The 21870-nt window shown below is 42.4% G+C and overlaps 1 protein-coding gene across 1 annotated transcript in view; it reads right to left on the bottom strand.

The window, feature by feature from the left end:
* The window catches only part of malrd1 (MAM and LDL receptor class A domain containing 1), a 343320-nt gene that overhangs the window by 103147 nt on the left and 218303 nt on the right, over positions 1 to 21870 (bottom strand). Inside the window, exons 26-27 of the mRNA XM_033040137.1 lie at positions 7288 to 7468; positions 4128 to 4134 (exon numbers count right to left, since the gene is read on the bottom strand). Coding sequence (XP_032896028.1) covers positions 4128 to 4134; positions 7288 to 7468 — 188 coding nt within the window. The remainder of the gene's footprint in view (positions 1 to 4127; positions 4135 to 7287; positions 7469 to 21870) is intronic.

The following is a 21870-nucleotide window of genomic DNA, read 5'->3' as shown; positions in this document are numbered from 1 at the left end:
AACAAACGTTGGGAAGTGATGCTAAACTTATGTATGATGTTAGTTCAAACTAGAATATTGTGTCCCATTCCAGATATTATGATTTATCAAGATCACTTGCACCTCCTCCAACCTCATCTACTGTATCCATTGTTCAAGATATACATTGGCGAGACCAAATGTAGACCGGGCGATCATTTCGCTGAACACCTTCGCTCAAGCTGCCTGAACCACCTGATCGCCCGGTTGCTAATCACTTTAATTCTCCTTCCCATTCCCACACTTCCCTTCCTGTCCCAGGTCTTCTCCATTGTCAGAGTGAGATTAAATGCAAATTGTAGGAACAGCATCTCATATTTCGCTTGGGCAGTTTACAGCCCAGTGGTATGAATATTATAATAATAATAATAATAATACATTTTATTTATGGGCGCCTTTCAAGAGTCTCAAGGACACCTTACAAAAATTTAGCAGGTAGAGGAAAAACATGTTAGGGGAATGAAATAAATAGTAGAGACATGACTAGTACACAAAGTAAAGACCGAATTTAATTCAAAACACAATATGAGGCAATTAATGCACAGATGAAAAGGGAGGGCGATGTGGGGCTAAGGATAGGCAGAGGTGAAGAGATGGGTCTTGAGGCGGGACTGGAAGATGGTGAGGGGCACGGAATTGCGGATCAGTTGGGGGAGGGAGTTCCAGAGCCTGGGAGCTGCCCTGGAGAAGGCTCTGTCCCCAAAACTGCGGAGGGTTGGACTTGTGGATGGAGAGGAGACCGCTGATGTGGATCTGAGGGACCGTGAGGGTTGGTAGGGGGAGAGGAGGTCAGTGAGATATGGGGGGGCCAGATGGTGGAGGGCTTTGTAGCTGAGGATCAGGATTTTGTAGGTGATCCGGTGGGAGATGGGAAGCCAGTGAAGTTGTTTGAGGACTGGACTGATGTGATGCCAGGATTTGGTGTGGATGATGAGTCGGGCGGCTGCGTTCTGGACCAGTTGGAGTCGGTTGATGTAGGTGGAGCTGATGCCAAGGAGAAGTGAGTTGCAATAGTCCAGTCGGGAGGAGATGAAGGCATGGATGAGGTCTTTCAGCAGCGGGAGGTGTGAGAGAGGGTCTGTGTTTGGCGATGTTGCGGAGATGAAAGAAGGAGGTTTTAATGACATGGCGGATGTGAGGCTCAAGGGAGAGGGTGGAATCAAAGATCACGCCAAGGTTGCGGGCCTGGGGAGATGGGGAGACAGTGGTGCCGTCGATGGTGAGAGTGGGGTTATTGATTTTGCTGAGTGGCTTTGGAGCCTATGAGGAGGAATTCTGTCTTATCGCTGTTGAGTTTGAGGAAGTTATGTTGCATCCAGGTTTTTATAGCTGACAAACAGGAGTTGATATGGGAGAGGGGGGAGGGGTTGTGGGGGGATTTGGTGCCGAGGTAGATCTGGGTGTCATCGGCGTAACAGTGGAAGTCCAGGTTGAAGTGACGGAGTATCTGACCAAGGGGGAGGATGTAGATGATGAAGAGGAGGGGGCCGAGTACGGAGCCTTGGGGAATGCCTTGAGTGACTGTGGCTGTAGCAGAGGTGTGGTTGTGGAGAGAGATGAAGTGGGATCTGTTGGAAAGGTAGGAACGGAGCTAGCTGAGTGCAGAGCCTTCTTTGAGTCTGGTGAGCAGGATGTTATGGTTCACTGTATCGAAGGCTGCGCTCAGATCGAGGAGGATGAGGATGTTGAGGGAACCAGTGTCAGCAGAGGTGAGGAGGTCTTTGAGGAGAGCAGTTTCTGTGCTATGGAGGGGGCGAAAGCCAGATTGGAGGGGTTCAAGTAGGTTATGCGCAAGGAGGTGGGAATGAAGTTGCGACGCAACGATACGCTCCAGGGTTTTTGAAAGAAAGGGGAGGTTTGAGATTGGGCGGTAGTTAATGAGAGAGGAGGGATCAAGACCAGGTTTCTTCAAGATTGGTGTGACAGCAGCAGTTTTGAAAGCGAAGGGGACAATTCCTTGGGACAATGAAGAGTTGAAGAGATTAGTGAGGTTGGGGCAGAGAACAGGGAGGCAGGACTTCAGCAGGGGAGTGGGGAGAGGGTCGAGGGAGCAGGTAGTGGGTTTGGAAGAGCTGATGAGTTTGGAGATTTCAGTAGGGATCAGAAATCAGAATATTGATTTCTCTAATTTCAAGTAACCCTGGCATTCCCTCTCTCTTCATCCCTCCCCACCCAAGTCGCACCACCTTCTCATATTCATCCAGCAAACAGCTAACAATGGCTTGTTTTTTTTATCATCGTTACTTTTTTGCATAATTATCATTCATGTTTCTATATCTCTCGACATCATCATCTCTATTCACTCGTTTCCCTTCCCCCATCCCTTCTCTCCAGAGATGCTGTCTGGCCCACTGAGTTACCCCTGCATTTTGTGTCTATTTTCGGTTTAAACCTGCATCTGCAGTTCCTTCCCATACACTCTATGCCGTGTGATCTTGATGAGCAGGACGAGTGGGCCAAGGAATGGCTAATGGAGTTGAATGCAGGGAAGAGTGAAGTGTTGCAGTTTGGGGTGTCATACAAGGTCAGGCATTTCAGGGTGAATGGTAGGATCCTGAAATGTAGAGCAGTGGGAAATAGGAGTACAAGTACATTATTTCCTGAAAGTGATGTCACAGGTAGATAGGGTGGCAGAGATGCCATTAAGCTGGAAAAAGTGCAGAGATGATTGGCCAGGATGTTGCCAGGACTCCAAGGCCTGGGTTGTAGGGAAAGATTGGGCAGGACAGGACTTTATTTCTTCAAGTGCAGATGGACCACATCTAAGCTAATCATAGTTATCAGCATACCCCTCTAAACCTTTACTATCCCTGTACCTGTCCAAATGTCTTAAAAATATGGTTATTGTCCTGCCTTAATTACTCTTTCTGGCAGCTCATTCAAATCCCCTCACCCTCCTATGCTCGGGACCTAATCTACTCATCCTCTCCCTATAGCTCAGGCCATGGAGTCCTGGCAATGTCCTCGTAAATCTTCTCTGCACCCTTTCCATCTTAATGCCATCATTGCCACAGCAAGTTACCCAAAATGGAACACTATACTCCAAATGTGACCTCACCAACATTTTGGACAACTACAATATAGCTGAAGTCCCAGCTTGTATATGAATTTCCTAACTGATGAAGGGCAATATGCCAAAAGCTACTTCACTGTCCTACATATTCGTGATGCCACTTGCAGGAAATATTTACTTATTCTCTTATATCCTTCTGCTTTAGAAAACTTCCCATGGACCTACCATTCACTGTGAATGTCCTGCCCTGATTTGACTTCTCAAAATGCAACACTTCACATCTATCTGAATTAAACTCCATTAGCCTTTTCAGCCCACTTGCCCCTGTTTATAAAACATAGGAGCAGTAGTAGACCATTCAGCCCATCTAGTCTACTCCACCATTCATTCATGGCTGATCTATTTTTCCCTCTCAACCCCATTCTCCTGTCTTCCCCCATAACCCTTGACACCCTTACTAAGAATGTGTCAATCTCCACCTTAAAAATATCCATTGACTTGGCTTCCACAGCCATCTGTGGAAATGAATTCCACAGATTCACCACCCTCTGACTAAATTCAAAATGCTGCCGCTCGCCTTTTGACTGGAACTCGAAAGAGGGAGCACATTACGCCAATTTTGGCCTCCCTACACTGGCTCCCAGTGCACTTTCGAGTTCATTTCAAAATTCTTTTATTTGTTTTTAAATCATTGAATGGGCTCGCCCCGCCTTACCTCTCTGAGCTGCTCCACCTATATGCTCCTGCCCGGTGCCTCAGGTCAGCTGATCAGCTGCTCCTTGAGGTACCAAGGTCTAAGCGGAAGCTCAGAGGGGATAGAGCCTTTTCTGTTGCTGCTCCGGCACTCTGGAACACCTTGCCGTTGCACATCAGACAGGCCCCCTCACTGTCCATCTTCAAATCCTCCCTAAAAACATATTTTTATTCTTTGGCTTTCGACACTGGCTGAGGCATTGCTCCTGTTTTTAGTGCTTTTAATGTCTTTTAATTTTTAGTGTGTTTTTTATAGTCCTTCGTTGTACGGTTTTTAATGGTTTTTAATTGTTTGTAATAGCTTTAAATTACTCCATCTACTTTTGAAAGGTATATCCTAGACTCTGCTCCTAGACTCGCTCACTAGTGGAAACATCCTCTCCACATCCACTCTATCTAGGCCTTTCACTATTCGGTAAGTTTCAATGAAGTCACCCTTTCATCCTAAACTACGGCAAGCACAGGCCCAGTGCCATCAAATGCTCACGCGCCAATTTCATAGTCTACAATACATTTTATCGTCCTCTGCAAACTTACTATTCATGCCTTGTACAATCTCATTATTTGAGGCATGTACAATAACAACATTTAAAAGACATTTGGACAGGAAAGTAGATTGTACATGATATTGTAGTCATGCAATATGTTGTGCATTAGAATTCATTAAAACATTTGCCATTATTGAGTAGATAATTATACTAAAATATTTACAATATGCAGTAAAATCGTAAAGCTACTGAGGTATTTTGAATTGATCCTTATCTGAATTACCTGTTTTCATCAATACCCATCCAATGCCTAGAATATGATTATCAGCTGTTAAAATGCCACAGATTTGGATGTTTGGATACATTTGAATAGACATTATTTTGTGGAACCATTGTATCAAATGTTTGAATGCTGAAAATGGGATATGAAGGGCTTCTTCCTTTAACCAGATATATAGGCAGTCTGGCTGTTTCAGAATGTGGCATTTTAACAGACTATTACCAGTGATTAGATATTTTTCTCTCATTCATACTAATGAATTGGTATTTCAAAACTGCCTGCAAGGAAACTGCAGTCAAAAACTGCTTTAATTGGCAATTATTTCACTATAAAAAAGGGATTTCTACTCATGGGCGTGGGTTGCAGTGTCCTAACAGAAGCTAATCTAGATTCTTGATTGATTGGATAATTTTTTGTGCTTTTTAAACTTCAATGAGAAATATGATCGGAAGCATTGTAAACAAAAAGGACACAGAGTGCTGAAGTAACCCAGCAGGTCAGGCAGCATCTCTGGAGAACATGGAGAGGGAACATTTCGGTTCGGGACACTTCTTCCAACTGCTGAAGAAGGGTCGCAACCCAAAACATCATCAATCCATGTTCACCAGGAATGCTGTCTGACCCGCTGAGTTACTCCAGCACTTTGTGTCATCATTAGTTAAACAGTACTACCATATCTCCCTCCATCCACCATCAGATTGTATTTATAATTTTTAACAGGTCTATGATAACTAAAGCCACAAATAAAATCCATAGGCTATTGTAGTACTTTCTCACCTAATCCTGTTTTTAGTTGCTTTCTTTAGCAATCAAGCTCCACATTTTGGATATCCTTGACTAAACCTACCACTCCTAAATTAAAACACATTCCTTTTGTTTTACCATCATAATGCCACATTTTGTCTTGGTATCCATTTGGCTTCCAGTCACATATTCACAAAGCAGTTTGGAAAACTTTTAAGGTGAGAGGGGCAAAGTTTAAAGGAGACACACAGGGAGTATTTTTACACAGAGGGTGGTAGGTGTAGGTGCCTAGAACACGCTGCTAGGGGTGGTCGTGGAAGTAGATGCAATAGTGGCATTTAAGTGGCCTTTATATACAGTACACACATGGAAATACAGGGTTTGGAGCGATGTAGATCTCGTGCCAGCAGAAGAGATTAGATGAACTTGGCAACATGTTTGGTGTGGACATCATGGCTGAATGGCCTCTTCTTGTGCTATACTGTTCTATGTGTGTTGTTTTTCTAGTATAGCAAAATTCCATGAAGGTATGTCTTAGTGTTGAAATTCCAAAAGTCTGATTGCTAAACAGATGGAAACCTTTCACTTGCTTTGAGGTTGAGGCATGGATCCCACCATAATTCACTGTCACATAATTTAGAAAGCGAGGGACATGTGATATGCAGGGAATGGAGGGATAAGGATCTTGTGTGTGATGTGGAGGGATATGGGTCACATTCACATAAGCATGGTGATGGATAGGCAGAGATCTGGTGTAACAGTGGCTTTGGCATTTGGCTATTCAATGGATGTAGCTATTGCCGGCAGAGTGAGGACTATTGTCGCCATTGTTCTGGTGAAGTTGCGCTCAATGCGTAGCTCATTGGAGGTTTCAGAGAATGATCAGCAGCTCCAAAGGAACGCTATATTACTAAGGCAAGGCAAGACAAGGCAACTTTATTTATATAGCACATTTCATACACGAGGCAGACTCAAAGTGCTTCACATAAAAACATATCATACAATAAAATGAAATAATAAAATGAAATAAAATAGAAGAATTAAAATAAAATAAAAGCAAAGTTAAAAATGCATTATAAAAAGTGCAAAAGTTAAAAGTGCAATGTAGTTAAGATTTAGCTGAAACCTAAAGTAAACATAAAAGTTTTCAGTCTTCTTTTAAAAGTGGTCAAAGTTGAGGCAAGTCTTAAATCTTCAGGAAGTTTATTCCAGCTATTTGTTGCATAGTAACTAAATCCTGCTTTCCCATGTTTTGTATTTACTCTGGGAATACTAAGCAAAAATAATGTGTGATTTGATGATGGCTTCGTTTGTATGTACCTTCTGCATTGGTTCTTCTAAGTGGTAAGTATAGTAGATGCTTTTGCACAGCATTTTGTAGATGCCACATCATGGCGTTGCTCCATGTTATGGTGGTAGAGTTGGTGCCTTACAGAGCCATAGACCCGGTTTCGATCCTGACTACGGGTACTGTCTGTATGGCATTTATAAATTCTCCCCGTGACCGTGTGGGTGTTGGCCACGTGCTCCGGTTTCCTCCCACACTCCAAAGATGTTCAGGTTTATTTGGCTTCAGTAAAAATTGTAAATTGTCCCTAGTGTGTGGCATCGTGCTGGTTTTGGCGGGTCGTTGGGCAGCGCGGACTCGGTGGGCCGAACGGCCTGTTTCCGTTCTGTTTCTCCAAACTAACCTAAACGTTGCAAACTCAGTTCGGGAGGGAATGAATGTGAAACTAATTGTCAATTGTTCAAGCTGCTTGAGCAACATCAGTGCCACAATGAATTTTCGATGATGTTGCATTTTACCATTTGCAACACAGAATAAAATAATAAAGAACTGTTTGAAAGAGAGCGACATTTAAATATGAAATACTCAGATTGTTCATCTATATTTTATCATGGAAACTAAAAGTCCTTGAGGGATGGGGGTGGGTTGTCGATGGGTTGCGGGGGGGAGGGGAGAAGGGGTAGTGAATTGTTGAGTTACATACCTGGGGCACAATGTTTTAACTCAATGTCATCAATAGCTGCTCCACCTCCAAAATTCATAGTTCGGATTCCTTCAAATATGATTTCAAAGTGACGCAGTTTTTTCAGATGTATCACGGCCTTCATCCATCTATCACCTTGGTTTCCAGTTTTATTCCATACTTCCGTGAGATCTTTATTTGTCTGCATTAAAATATATATGCATGATATTAATACTGCATTTTTTTACAAATGCTTTAAAAGCCCTGTTATCATGCCAAGGTATTACAGGACAGCACAAAAATCGCATGAAATATAATTTCATAAAATGCTACGGTATGAAAAAAAAATGACATTGCATATGACTTTTTTTTAAACACACCTTCATGCAAAGATCACATTAATTGATTCTGAGGTGATGATTTTTACAAGTAACGGCAATATGGATTAGGATGCATCACTCTTCTCTGGCAAGGAACACAATGATATTTTAGCATATATTCCACCTTCAGTAAACTTTCACTGCTTGGTTAAACATTAGATACGTTGAGTAGTCCATATAGTAGCAATGTGGTATGCTACTCACACCAATTACAATTATTTGCATTCTACCAAGGGTAGATTGAGCAGTGGTCTAATGGGACAAGATGTAATTGTAAACCTGCAAACTAGTTTAAACGAATGGAGCAGAATATAAAGACAATTTGTTAGGTTTCTACTTTCCAGTTTGCACTTAAAATGCATTGATAGCTGGACGATGAAAGGCCTGGATAGAGTGAATGCAGAGAGGATGTTTCCAGTTGTGGGAGGGTCGAGGACCAGAGGGCACCACCCTAGAATAAAAGGACGTACCTTTAGAATGGAGATGAGAAGGAATTTCTTTAGCTAGAGGCTGGTGAATGTGTGGAATTAATTGCCACAGATGGTGGTGGAAGCCAAATCAATGGGTATTTTTAAAGCAGAGATTGACAAGTTCTTGATTAGTATAGGCATCAAAGGTTACGGGGAGAAGGCAAGAGAACAGGGTTGAGAGGAAAAAATAGATCCGCCATGATTGAATGGTGGAGCAGACTTGATGGGCTGAATGGCCTCATTCTGCTCCTATGACTCGTGGACAATAATGTAAATCAGCAGGCAAATCTCTGATCATCCATCAAAGTTACACGGAACAAGAAGCTGAAAGGCACCACATACTATTTCTTAGTAATAAATAGCAGTGTCCATTTATTAAAAAGATTTACTTTTGAAGTATAACAAAATAAGCAAGGAACTGCTCAATTAATTAATGATGATGCAGCTCTTTGTCAGATATTCCTTCATTTCTGAGCTTATTATTGATTCCCAAGATGGAAATAAAAGTGTAAAAAATTGCAATCTTTAACCAGCAACGCAAAGTAGTTGATCCATTTTGTCCTACTTTCAGTTTCAATTTCAGTTTAGTTTATTGTCATGTGTAATGAGGTACAGTGAAAAACTTTTGGATGCGTGCTAACCATGATTGAATTAGTCAGCAGAAATACAATACATGATGACAATCGAGCCATTTACATTGTATAGATACATGATAAGGGAATAACGTTTAGTGCAAGGTGAAGCCAGCAAAGTAATAGTTAAAGTAAGAAATGTTGCTATAGGACTTGAGATTTAAGAGTGTGGAGCGATTGTAATATGATTTGTAGATCTGCTTCTGTGGCCGGCATGCAAATAGTCGCCTGGGTTCAATGCCATCTTGGAAGTTTTTAAGTTCCACCATCACGGAGGCCAGTCTTCAATCAATCTTGATTGATATCAAGAAACAGCTGAAAGCAGTGGATGATGCAAAGGACCTGCTCTGATAGCATCGTGGCTGCATTTGCTGAATTAGCCACACATTGTCAAGCCACAGAACATATATTTGACAAAGTGGAAGATAGCGCAGGTGTGCCTAGCCACCTGAAGCAAGACAAATCCCCGGGTCAATGTTTGTGATCACAGTCTCTTCCCAATCAACTGTAAAGAGGTGGAAGGGATCAGTGGCTCTGCTCTCAGGCAGCACCTGTTTCCGTAATAGCCTGTCATTCTGTGATCAGAACTATCTGGCCCCTGATCTCATTACACCCTTCATCTCAACATCAGCAAAAGTAATGAAAGCCAGAGATGCAGTCAAAGTGACTGCTGTTGATATGAAGGCAGTTCCAAGTTGTACACAGCAACATAGCCATTCATAAAACCCTGCCATCAACACTCTGGCAAAATATTGCTTATTAAACTTAGATAGCCAGGTGCAGAGAGGTTTATTGAGCCAGGTTATTAGTCACTTGCAAGCTTTAATTTAGGAAGAGATACATTCCATACCACTTAGCCCAAATAAATGGATACAAAGGGGTCTGAAACAGATCCTAAATAAAACTAATATGAATTGATTGTAAATTATGTAGATACAATTGACATATAACCATATAACCATATAACAATTACATTACGGAAACAGGCCATCTCGACCCTTCTAATCCGTGCCGAACACGTATTCTCCCCTAGTCCCATATACCTGCGCTCAGACCATAACCCTCCATTCCTTTCCCGTCCATATAACTATCCAATTTATTTTTAAATGATAAAAACGAACCTGTCTCCACCACCTTCATTGGAAGCTCATTCCACACAGCCACCACTCTCTGAGTAAAGAAGTTCCCCCTCATGTTACCCCTAAACTTGTGTCCCTTAATTCTCAAGTCATGTCCCCTTGTTTGAATCTTCCCTACTCTCAGTGGGAAAAGCTTATCCACATTAACTCTGTCTATCCCTCTCATCATTTTAAAGACCTCTATCAAGTCCCCCCTTAACCTTATGCGCTCCAATGAATAAAGCCCTAACCTAATTGACCAGAATATTAATTACATATGGCATCTCAACTTGGAAATATACCATTGTTCGTTAAATGTCAAAGATAGAAATCTGGAAACTCTCTGTCTATCAACAATATCTTTATTACATTGTGTACACTGATTCAAAAAAGCATCTCACTGCCAACTTCTCAAAAGCTAACAGGGATGGCTGACAAATGCTGGTCTTGACAGCAACACCCACTTCTGATGTGTGCATAAAGAAATGAAATGAGAGATTTATTTACGTTGTATGCTGAAATGTAGACAGAAAATAGTGAAAGCACCAAACAGGTCAGACAGCATCTGTGGAAGGCAAGGCAGACAAATCACTTTTGACCTGAAGCTCATGAGTCCTTTTTTTTTCAGTGATTTTCATCAATTAAATATTATTTAAACTTGTATCAGATGTCATATAGAAAGGTAAATGTCTCAATTTATAGTATCTTTTTTGAATCATTTCCATAATACATCATCAGTCATCACCATTGTTTGTGAACATTTTCTCTATATCCAAAACGGATCTAGAAAGGGTGACGGGTATGTTGACAAATGCTTTTACGTAAGACATAATGTACATAATATCAGAACTTTAATGTTTCATGTGCTCACAAGATAAGAAATCAAGCAAATGAAATTTGCAATAAAATGACAAAGTTCTTTGTATTATTGACCTGGGCAGCATAGGATGTGGAACCCCCCCCCCCCCCCCCCCCCCCCCAAAAAAAAAAACCTGCCAATGCAGGAAATCTAAAAGAAAAGAAAACACACAGAAAACATTGGAAATAGTCAACAGTTCAGGCAGCATCTGTGGGAGGAGGACCAGAGTTGACATTTCAGGTAAAAAGTCCTACAGCAGTCTTTGATATGAAACATTAACTCTGCTTCTCTTCCCACAGGTGCAGTGTGTTTGATCTACACTCAATGATGAACTAACTGATCAGTAGGACAATGGGAGAAGGTGATTTAACCACACATTCCAAGTCAATGACAGAGGATCTAATCGTGACTAGAGAGGAAAGATTTTAGAATATTGAACAGTACGGTACAGGAACACAATGTCTACACCAAACAGGATGTCAAGACTAACTTTTATCTGCCTGCGCATAATTCAAATCCCTCCATTCCCTGCATATCTCTCTGCCGATCCCAAAGTCTCTTAACGCAATGGAAAGGAAGGACATTAGTTTGGAGGATGTGGAATCGGTATGGGTAGAGCTGCGAAACACTAAGGGGCAGAAAACGCTGGTGGGTGTTGTGTACTGGCCACCTAACAGTAGTAGTGAAGTTGGAGATGGTATCAAACAGGAAATTAGAAATGCGTGCGACAAAGGCAAAACCGTTATAATGGGTGACTTCAATCTACATATAGATTGGGTGAATCAAATTGGCAGGGGTGCTGAGGAAGAGGATTTCTTGGAATGTATGCGGGATAGTTATCTAAATCAACATGTAGAGGAACCAACGAGAGAGCAGGCTATTTTAGACTGGGTATTGAGTAATGAGGAAGGGTTAGTTAGCAGTCTTGTTGTACGTGCCCCCTTGGGCAAGAGTGACCATAATATGGTTGAGTTCTTCATTAGGATGGAGAGTGACATTGTTAATTCAGAAACAATGGTTCTGAACTTAAAGAAAGGTAACTTTGAGGGTATGAGACGTGAATTGGCCAAGATTGACTGGCAATTAATTCTAAAAGGGTTGACGGTGGATATGCAATGGAAGACATTTAAAGACTGCATGGATGAACTACAAAAATTGTTCATCCCAGTTTGGCAAAATAATAAATCAGGGAAGGTAGTACATCCGTGGATAACAAGGGAAATCAGGGATAGTATCAAAGCGAAGGATGATGCGTACAAATTAGCCAGAAAAAGAAGCATACCGGAGGACTGGGAGAAATTCAGAGACCAGCAGAGGAGGACAAAGGGCTTAATTAGGAAAGGAAAAATAGATTATGAAAGAAAACTGGCAGGGAACATAAAAACTGACTGCCAAAGTTTTTATAGATATGTGAAAAGAAAGAGATTAGTTAAAACAAATGTAGGTCCCTTGCAGTCAGAAACAGGTGAGTTGATCATGGGGAACAAGGATATGGCGGACCAATTCAATAACTACTTTGGTTCCGTCTCCACTAAGGAAGACATAAATAATCTGCCGGAAATAGCAGGGGACCGTGGGTCAAAGGAGTTGGAGGAATTGAGTGAAATCCAGGTTAGCCGGGAAGTGGTGATGGGTAAATTGAATGGATTAAAGGCCGATAAATCCCCAGGGCCAGATAGGCTGCATCCCAGAGTACTTAAGGAAGTAGCTCCAGAAATAGTGGATGCATTAGTAATAATCTTTCAAAACTCTTTAGATTCTGGAGTAGTTCCTGAGGATTGGCGGGTAGCAAACGTAACCCCACTTTTTAAGAAGGGAGGGAGAGAGAAAACGGGGAATTACAGACCAGTTAGTCTAACATCGGTAGTGGGGAAATTGCTAGAGTCAGTTATTAAAGATGGGATAGCAGCACATTTGGAAAGTGGTGAAATCATTGGACAAAGTCAGCATGGATTTACAAAAGGTAAATCATGTCTGACGAATCTTATAGAATTTTTCGAGGATGTAACTAGTAGCGTGGATAGGGGAGAACTAGTGGATGTGGTGTATCTGGACTTCCAGAAGGCTTTCGACAAGGTCCCACATAAGAGATTAGTATACAAACTTAAAGCACACGGCATTGGGGGTTCAGTATTGATGTGGATAGAGAACTGGCTGGCAAACAGGAAGCAAAGAGTAGGAGTAAACGGGTCCTTTTCACAATGGCGGGCAGTGACTAGTGGGGTACCGCAAGGCTCAGCTATTTACAATATATATTAATGATCTGGATGAGGGAATTGAAGGCAATATCTCCAAGTTTGCGGATGACACTAAGCTGGGGGGCAGTGTTAGCTGTGAGGAGGATGCTAGGAGACTGCAAGGTGACTTGGATAGGCTGGGTGAGTGGGCAAATGTTTGGCAGGTGCAGTATAATGTGGATAAATGTGAGGTTATCCATTTTGGTGGCAAAAACAGGAAAGCAGACTATTATCTAAATGGTGGCCGACTAGGAAAAGGGGAGATGCAGCGAGACCTGGGTGTCATGGTACATCGGTCATTGAAAGTAGGCATGCAGGTGCAGCAGGCAGTGAAGTAAGCGAATGGTATGTTAGCTTTCATAGCAAAAGGATTTGAGTATAGGAGCAGGGAGGTTCTACTGCAGTTGTACAGGGTCTTGGTGAGACCACACCTGGAGTATTGCGTACAGTTTTGGTCTCCAAATCTGAGGAAGGACATTATTGCCATAGAGGGAGTGCAGAGAAGGTTCACCAGACTGATTCCTGGGATGTCAGGACTGTCTTATGAAGAAAGACTGGATAGACTTGGTTTATACTCTCTAGAATTTAGGAGATTGAGAGGGGATCTTATAGAAACTTATAAAATTCTTAACGGGTTGGACAGGCTAGATGCAGGAAGATTGCTCCCGATGTTGGGGAAGTCCAGGACAAGGGGTCACAGCTTAAGGATAAGGGGGAAATCCTTTAAAACCGAGATGAGAAGAACTTTTTTCACACAGAGAGTGGTGAATCTCTGGAACTCTCTGCCACAGAGGGTAGTCGAGGCCAGTTCATTGGCTATATTTAAGAGGGAGTTAGATGTGGCCCTTGTGGCTAAGGGGATCAGAGGGTATGGAGAGAAGGCAGGCACGGGATACTGAGTTGGATGATCAGCCATGATCATATTGAATGGCGGTGCAGGCTCGAAGGGCCGAATGGCCTACTCCTGCACCTAATTTCTATGTTTCTATGTTTCTATGTTAAATGCCATTATCATATCACTTTATGCAGCAATTAATTGGGATCTGAAGAATGGGGGAGCAAAGTTCACTGCCGTGGATTCCGTAGGCTGTGCCTCCCTCGGAGCAGTAATGAGCTCTGAACTGTGGTTTTCAAAAGGATTTTGAATAAATATTAGACAATAATATATTTGGGGAATGGAATTGGCTGATTTACTCTGATGGGCAAATCTCCTCCTTCTGCACTATAATGACCCGGTGAAAATCATACTAAAGGTGATGTGACAGTGGGAATAGACTATTCCAGGGTGGCCATAACTGTTCACTATTCACAGATCCTGGTTGCCAATGATTAATTGAGACCCATGAAGTGAAACGAAGCATAGTTGCAATGATTTGCCATTGCTGACTGTCTAAGTTCATTTCAACGGTTAGTGATGGATGCAGAACTGAACCCGTACATGATTAACAATAAAAAATAATGGGAAGAGAACTGCAGGTAACTGGAGGAAAAAAAGAGTGAATATTTGTAAAGAAATGCACAAGAACCCGACTTCAATTGTTCAACAGTTCAATAGTCCTTTATTGTCATGTGTACCCCGAGGTACAGTGAAATTTGATATTACCATACAGTCATACCAAAAAAAAGCAACAAAATACGAAATTACATTAAAATTAAACATAAACAGCCACCATGGTGGCGTGTGAGAATCCCTCGGCACACAGCATAAGCGGAGACCCACAGCCATCAGTCCAATGTCCGGACAACACACACGCTCTTCACCATGATGTGGCCAGAGGTTGCACTGACCGCTTGTCGCTCTCTCTGCAGTTCCTGTCCGCCCGAACAATCAGAAAGCTGTCCGCACTCGCACCAGTCTCCAGGATGTTCTCATGGCGGCCTCCAACCGGAACGACCTGGGGCTCCAGTCGCGGAGCCTTCGGACTTACCCAGGAGAGTTACCCAACAGCTCCAGCCGCAGGCCTGGTGGACGGTAACACCAGGAGCCCGCGGGTCCCTGGTGGGAGACCGCTTTTCGGGGCTTCCGCAATGGCAACTTCTCCCGCCCGAGTTGCGGGGTTGAGGATGATCTGGAGCGGGGCCTTTCATCGCCCGGCGCGGCTTTAATGGCCGCGGGACTCATTTACCATCGCCCGCCGGGGGCTTTGACTCTGACAACGGGAGGTGAATGGGGAGTGCAGGGGAGAGATAAGACTTTGCCTTCCATCACAGCGAGGAGGAGATTCGCTGTGATGGATGTTTGTGTAAATTGTGTTGTGTCTTGGTTTTTCTACTTGTTTGTATGACTGCAGAAACCAAATTTCATTTGAACCTCGCACCAGTCACCTCAATGAGGTTCAAATGACAACAAATAAATTGTATCATTGTAAAAGTTAAAAATTGTATGCAACTATTCAATCAGCACAGGTATGCTATATTTTCCCAGCCATTGTCAAAATTCAATGCAGTACACATTACATATTATCTGCTAGTTTAGATTTGTACTATAATATTCTGGCTGTCATTGGGATGAGACTTGGTTACCTTGGTGGCGAATTAATAGTTTCTTGTCAATACCACTGAACAGCCTAGAAATTGATGTCATTTGAAAATAGACTGCAAGTTAAACAGTTCAATAGAAAAAACTATGCCATGTAGTTGCTGCCATTTTAATAAAGTAACATCGCTAGAAGCAGAGTGGTAATCCTATGCGAATGGGAAACTATTTCCATTCTGATAAAACCAACGAGAGAATATGCCACTGCAAAATACTTTGATAAAGCTGTTGAACTAATAGACGCTCATTTTTCTTGCTGCACGATTATGCATACTTGATTTAAGAAATTAAAATTGTTAGTATCGATAATCCTTTATTTTAATGAACTATTCAGCTCATTATTTTAGTTTATCATTTTTATTCCTTTAATGGCTTAATTCTGCTTAAGAAGGTGGGAGTTCTGTACGAAAGAGGAAGTTCTGAATCTCTGCTCGGCTATTGCCATTGCCTGCAGCACTGACCTTTGCCTAGATGCTCATTAAGGAGACCAGTCGGGGAGTGCAAACTTCCGAAGACTTCATTAACCCAATTGAGTTGATTTACTTCGAACATAGAACAGTACAGCACAGGAACAAGCCCTTCGGCCTACGACGTCCGTGCAAACATGATGCCAAGTTGAACTAATCTCCTCTGCCTTCACATGATCCATATCCCTCCATTCTCTACATGTCCATGTGCCTATCTGAAAGCCTCTTGAATGTCACTATCGTATCTGCCTCCACCACCACTCCTGGCAGAGCATTCCAGGCACCCACCACTCTCTGTGCAAAGGTTTTGCCCCGCACATCATATTAAAAGTCTGATTTTGTACGTGTGCATATGTGTGTGTGTGCATGTCTGTGTATATGTGGTTGTCTTTACTTCTTTACAAAAACAGTACGCGGTAACGATAACATTTTTACATATTCTGATTCACATATTTCTCCTCTAGGCCGAGATCACATTATCTGACCATTTTATACTTTATTTCTCGACATTACTAATTAAAAGTAAGTAAGAAGTTTTTAAACATCAAAAGACTTTGAATTTAAAACGACCAGCTTTCACTGATGATGTCCCAATGGTTCGGCTAGCAGTGATCAGTTTCACTTTACATATTCTGATTCTCATTTTTTCCCTCTAGGCAGAGATCACTTTCACTGAACATTTTGTGCTTTATGTCTTGACATTACTGATTAGAGTTTTAAAAAATCAAAAGACTTTGAATTTAAAACGACCAGCTTCAATTGATGACATCACAATGGCTCAGCTAGCAGTGATGACACAAGAACGCTCTGAACTTTTCACCTCACAGGAGGGGAGGGTGAATTGCTATTGCAACACACAGGGGAAGTGCAATTGGAATTTTTTTTAAAGCCTATTGCTCAGGGAGTGCTGGAATCTTAAGTTCGGGAACGGCTTGAGTTGGAGGACCACACCTCCCGTGGGGGCTACGGGTAGGGAACAGGTACGTTGGGGGAGCAGACCCAACGGCTCTGCACTTGGTCTAGTCTCCTTTAAACTTTGCCCCATATAATTGAAGCACATGAAGCACGTGTAACCGTTTTCTTTTAAAGTTAAAAAATTAACAATAATGTTTTAAATATTTGTGAATGTATGTAAACATTGGTGCATTTGCAAACATTCACTCTCAAAGACAACTGATAAACTGGGAGGTGTGCCTTAAATGATAGTCAAAGCAATTCTGTGGGCCGGGCATGTTAATTTGATGCCTGCTCCAATTGGAAAAAACTTTGGCATGGGCTGTCCTGTCCAAACACCCTGCAGTTGTCTGACTTGCAGCAATTTCTCTTTGCGCCATGTCAACGAAGCTCAGTAAACAGATAACTTCAGTTTGGGCTGTTCACCATTTAGCAAAAAATCCATGCAAATGAATGCATAATTGTCTTACAATTAAATTAATCATTGTTGTCACAACAATTGTAAAGCTTTTGTTCTCAAAACAAATCAATGCATAAGTAATGTTAGGCTTAAAGATCTTCTTAATTACAAAACTGCAAAGTTTTACTACCTTCTTAAAAAGATAACTGCCTAAAATGCATATTCAACTGTATAATGTTGGTCTGTGGAGCCTGAATTTTCTAATGTTGGCATTAACGGAGCAGAGGGCACTGATTGACATCGTAATCTGCATGATCTTCATGCTTTTGTTGGTTGTTAGTTGCATACATGCACATCCTTTCATTTACGTTGCATATTGTGCACTGCTCATTAGCAGATTCTGTATCATGGGACACAGATCCCCCGGTTTTGGATTGTAACAAGGTTTATTTTATGTCTTGCAAAAGGAATACATTTGGGGGAAAGCAATTATAGTCGGAGGTTAGAATCATGGTCTCCAAAGAAATAGACAAAAGACAATAGACAACAGACAACAGACAATAGGTGCAGGAATAGGCCATTCGGCCCTTCAAGCCAGCACCACCATTCAATGTGATCATGGCTGATCATCCACAATCAGTACCGTTCCTGCCTTCTCCCCATATCCCCCGACTGCGCTATGTTCAAGAGCCCTATCTAGCTCTCTCTTGAAAGTATCCAGAGAACCGGCCTCCACTGCCCTCTGAGGCAAAGAATTCCACAGACCCACAACTCTGTACGAAAAAGTGGTTTCTCATCTCTGTTCTAAATGGCTTACCTCTTATTCTTAAACTGTGGCCCCTGGTTTTGGACTCCCCCAACATCGGGGACATGTTTCTTGCCTCTAGCGTGTCCAAATCCTTAATAATCTTATATGTTTCAATGAGATACCCTCTCATCCTTCCAAATTCGAGAGTATGCAAGCCCAGCCGCTCCATTCTCTCAGCGTATGACAGTCCCGCCATCCCGGGAATTAACCTAGTGAATCTACGTTGCACTCCCTCAATAGAAAGAATGTCCTTCCTCAAATTTGGAGACCAAAACTGCACACAATACTCCAGATGTGGTCTCACAAGGGCCCTGTACAACTGCAGAAGGACCTCCTTGCTTCTCCTTACTTCAGTCGGTCAAAGTGCAATGCTTCTGATGAATCACGTACCAGGTAGCGTAGCAATCTTAGAGAAAGGATGCACCAATAGATCTTAACAAAACCAGTGAAAACAAGCAGAACAAGTAGATTATGCCATAGTCATTCTGCATGGAAACAGGCCCTTCGGCCCAACTTATCTAAGTCGACCAAGATGACCTATCGAAGCTAGTCCCATTTTACCACATTTTGCCTTTATCCCTAAATCTTACCTAGCTATGTATTTGTCCAAATATCTTATAAATGTTGTCAATGTACCTGTCACAGATAATTCCTCTGGTAGCTTGTTCCATAAACCCATTACCTTCTGTGTAAAAAAGTTGCCCCTCAGCCCACTATTAAATCTTTCCCCTCTCGCCTTAAACCTATGTGCTCCAGTTCTTGATTGCGCTACCCTGGAAAAAAAGACTGTATTCACCATATCTTTTTCCCTTAAAGATTTTATACACCCCTGTGCCTCTCCCGTGCTCCTACCCTTCCACAAAGACAGCAGTTCATATGTTGGGAGCCTAGTCAACTTCACGGAGAATTTGACAGCTTGTTACATACACTCACCACACATTTGTGTGAAAAAGTTACCCCTCAGTTTCCTATTAAATCTTTTCCCCTTCACCTTAAACCAATGTCCTCCAGATTCACCTTCATTGGGCAAGAGATTCTGTGCATCTACCCGATGTATTCCTCTCATGATTTTACACACCTCAATATGATTACCCCTTATCCTCCTGCGCTCCAAGGAATAGAATCCTAGTCCACTCAACCTCTCCCTTTCGCTCAGACCCTATAGCCCTGCAACATCCTTGTAATTCTTCTCTGTACCCTTTCCAGCTTGACAACACCTTTCTTATAACATGGTGCCCAGAACTGAACACAATACTTTTAATGTGGCCTCACCAACGTCTATACTTAATATTCTAACTGATGAAAGCCAATGTGCCAAAAGCCTTTGTGACCACTCGATCTACCTGTGACTCGACCTTCAAGGAACCATACACCTGCACTCCTAGATCCCTCTGCTCCACAACACTACCCAGAGCCCTACCATTCACTGTGTAGATCCTGCCCTGGTTAGACTTCCCAAAATGGTACACCTCGCATTTCTCTGTTTTAAATTCCATCAACTATTCCTCAGCCCACCAGGCCAATCAATCAAGATCCTGCTGCAATTTTTCACAACCATCTTCACTATCTGCAAAACCACCCACTCTTGTATCATCTGCAAACTTGCTAATCTTGTCGTGTATGTTCTCATCCAAATCATTGATATAGATGACAAACAGTAATGTGCCCAGCACCGAACCTACCATGCAGAACCTTGTTGAATGCTTTGCTGAAGTCCATATATACACATCTACAGCTCTGCCCTCATCAAACATTTTGGTCATGTCTTAAAAAAAAACTCAATTAGATTTGTGAGACACGACCTCCCACATACAAACCCATGCTGACTATTCTTAATCAGCCCTTGTCCATCTAAATGCCTGTTTATCCTACCATTCAGAAAACTCTCTAGTAACTTTCCAACTTCAGATGTTAATCACACTGGCCTATTATTCCCAGCATTTTCCCTGCAGCCCTTCTTGAATGTATCCCTCAATCAATTCAATCAATCAATGTTGAAGATAAGTCATCAGATCAGCTGAACTAAATACGAATTACTGTTGATACATTTGTTGATAGGTAGGTGATGGAGATTAAGTAAATTAAGAAAACAAAACTGGAGCAACTCAGCGGGTCAGTTCAGTTTAGTTTATTGTCACGTGTACCGAGGTACAGTGAAAAGTTTTGTTGCGTGCTAACCAGTCAGCAGAAAAACAATGCATGATTACAATCGAGCCATTTACAGCATATGGATAAGAAATATTGCTGTAGGAATAGAGATTTAAAAGTGTGGAGCGATTGTAATATGTGGTCTTGGAGATGCTGCCTAGCCCAATGAGTTGCTGCAGCGTTTTGTGTGTAACTTCGAGTAATAGATGAATCCCTTTGCATAGGTGATAGAAAATATAATTTGATTAACTCAACATTCTTATTGGATTGCTAAATTCCATCCGGCATTGCATCCATTTCCTTGATGCAAAGTCCCTGGTGCTGATCTGCACAGCTGCTTGATGTCAAAGCACGTTGGGCTAAAATCTAGAGTGGATCCTGCCTACTGTAGATGCAGAATATCTTTCCATCAAGACATCCGGTGCATTGTCTGATAACATTGATGCTCAAGCTCCCATTGATTCAGCAAACACTCAAGCGATCTCAGTCCAGATTGATTAAAACAAATGAGTTCTATAGTTTCTGACGTGATGAAGTACCTCTCCTTTAAAAGATGTAGTTTGCCTTTAAATAGTGCTGCCACTCTCTATGTAGAAGCCCTGCAGATGTGTATCAGAAAAGGCAGTTTGGGGAGCTCTAAACTGCACTGAGCAATTATTTTTAAAGAGAAGGCAGCACCAATTAATTGGCTTGCCAGCAACACGGTGAACATGCACAGATTCATCTCATGCCTCCATCCTCAGCTTAGCTGGTTCATCCCAGGCGATTGCAAAATGCAAGAATGTAATATTCTGCAACTGCAACTCTTTAAATATTGATATTATTTATTCATTATTTCAATTTTAACCTGTAACCTTGAGCAACAATTCAGTTCTCTGTGGTTAATGCTTTGTACTGCATGGCAAGTGATGGTTTTCTCACATGTCCACAGTGGTATTGTTCACTAAAGTGAATTTTGGGTGACGTCGCAGCGGCCTCTGCTGAGGTCTGTTTTTTTTTAAGGTATAGTTTGTAGTGGGTTTTTAAATGTGTATGTGTGGGGGGCGGGTAGGGATAAACTTTTAAATCTCTTCCTGGGGGCTCAAGTCAGGGAGCCGGCGGAGCTGCGGACCTACCATCGTGGAGCTGGCTGGCTTCGGAGCGTGGAGAGCTGTGATGGCGCGCGGCTGCGGCCCGAACCCGGTGGATGGTGACACCGGGAGCTCGCGGGTCCCCGGTGGGAGACCGCTTTATGGAGCACCAGCAACGGCGACTTCTCCCGCCCGAATTGCGGGGTTGAAAGCTTAAACAGCCGCGGGACTTGCTAGCGCCCGCCGAGGGCTCCAACATCAAGACCCGGAGCTGGGCCTTACATTGCCCGGCGCGGCTTTAAATGGCCGCGGACTTGCTAGCGTCCACCTTTGACTTTGACATCGGGAGAAGAATGGAGAGCAGGGGAGAGACAAGACTTTGCCATCCATCACAGTGAGGAGGAGATTCACTGTGATGGATGTTTGTGTAAATTGTGTTGGTGTGTGTCTTGGTTCTTTTCTTGTGTGGCTGCAGAAACCAAATTTTGTTTGAACTTCATGTGAGGTTCAAATGACAAATAAATA

The sequence above is a fragment of the Amblyraja radiata genome, chromosome 2 (assembly GCF_010909765.2).
Source record: "Amblyraja radiata isolate CabotCenter1 chromosome 2, sAmbRad1.1.pri, whole genome shotgun sequence".
Classification (NCBI taxonomy): domain Eukaryota; kingdom Metazoa; phylum Chordata; class Chondrichthyes; order Rajiformes; family Rajidae; genus Amblyraja; species Amblyraja radiata.
The sequence above is the reverse complement of the archived record's forward strand: the minus strand, read 5'-3'. Positions and strand labels throughout refer to the sequence as shown.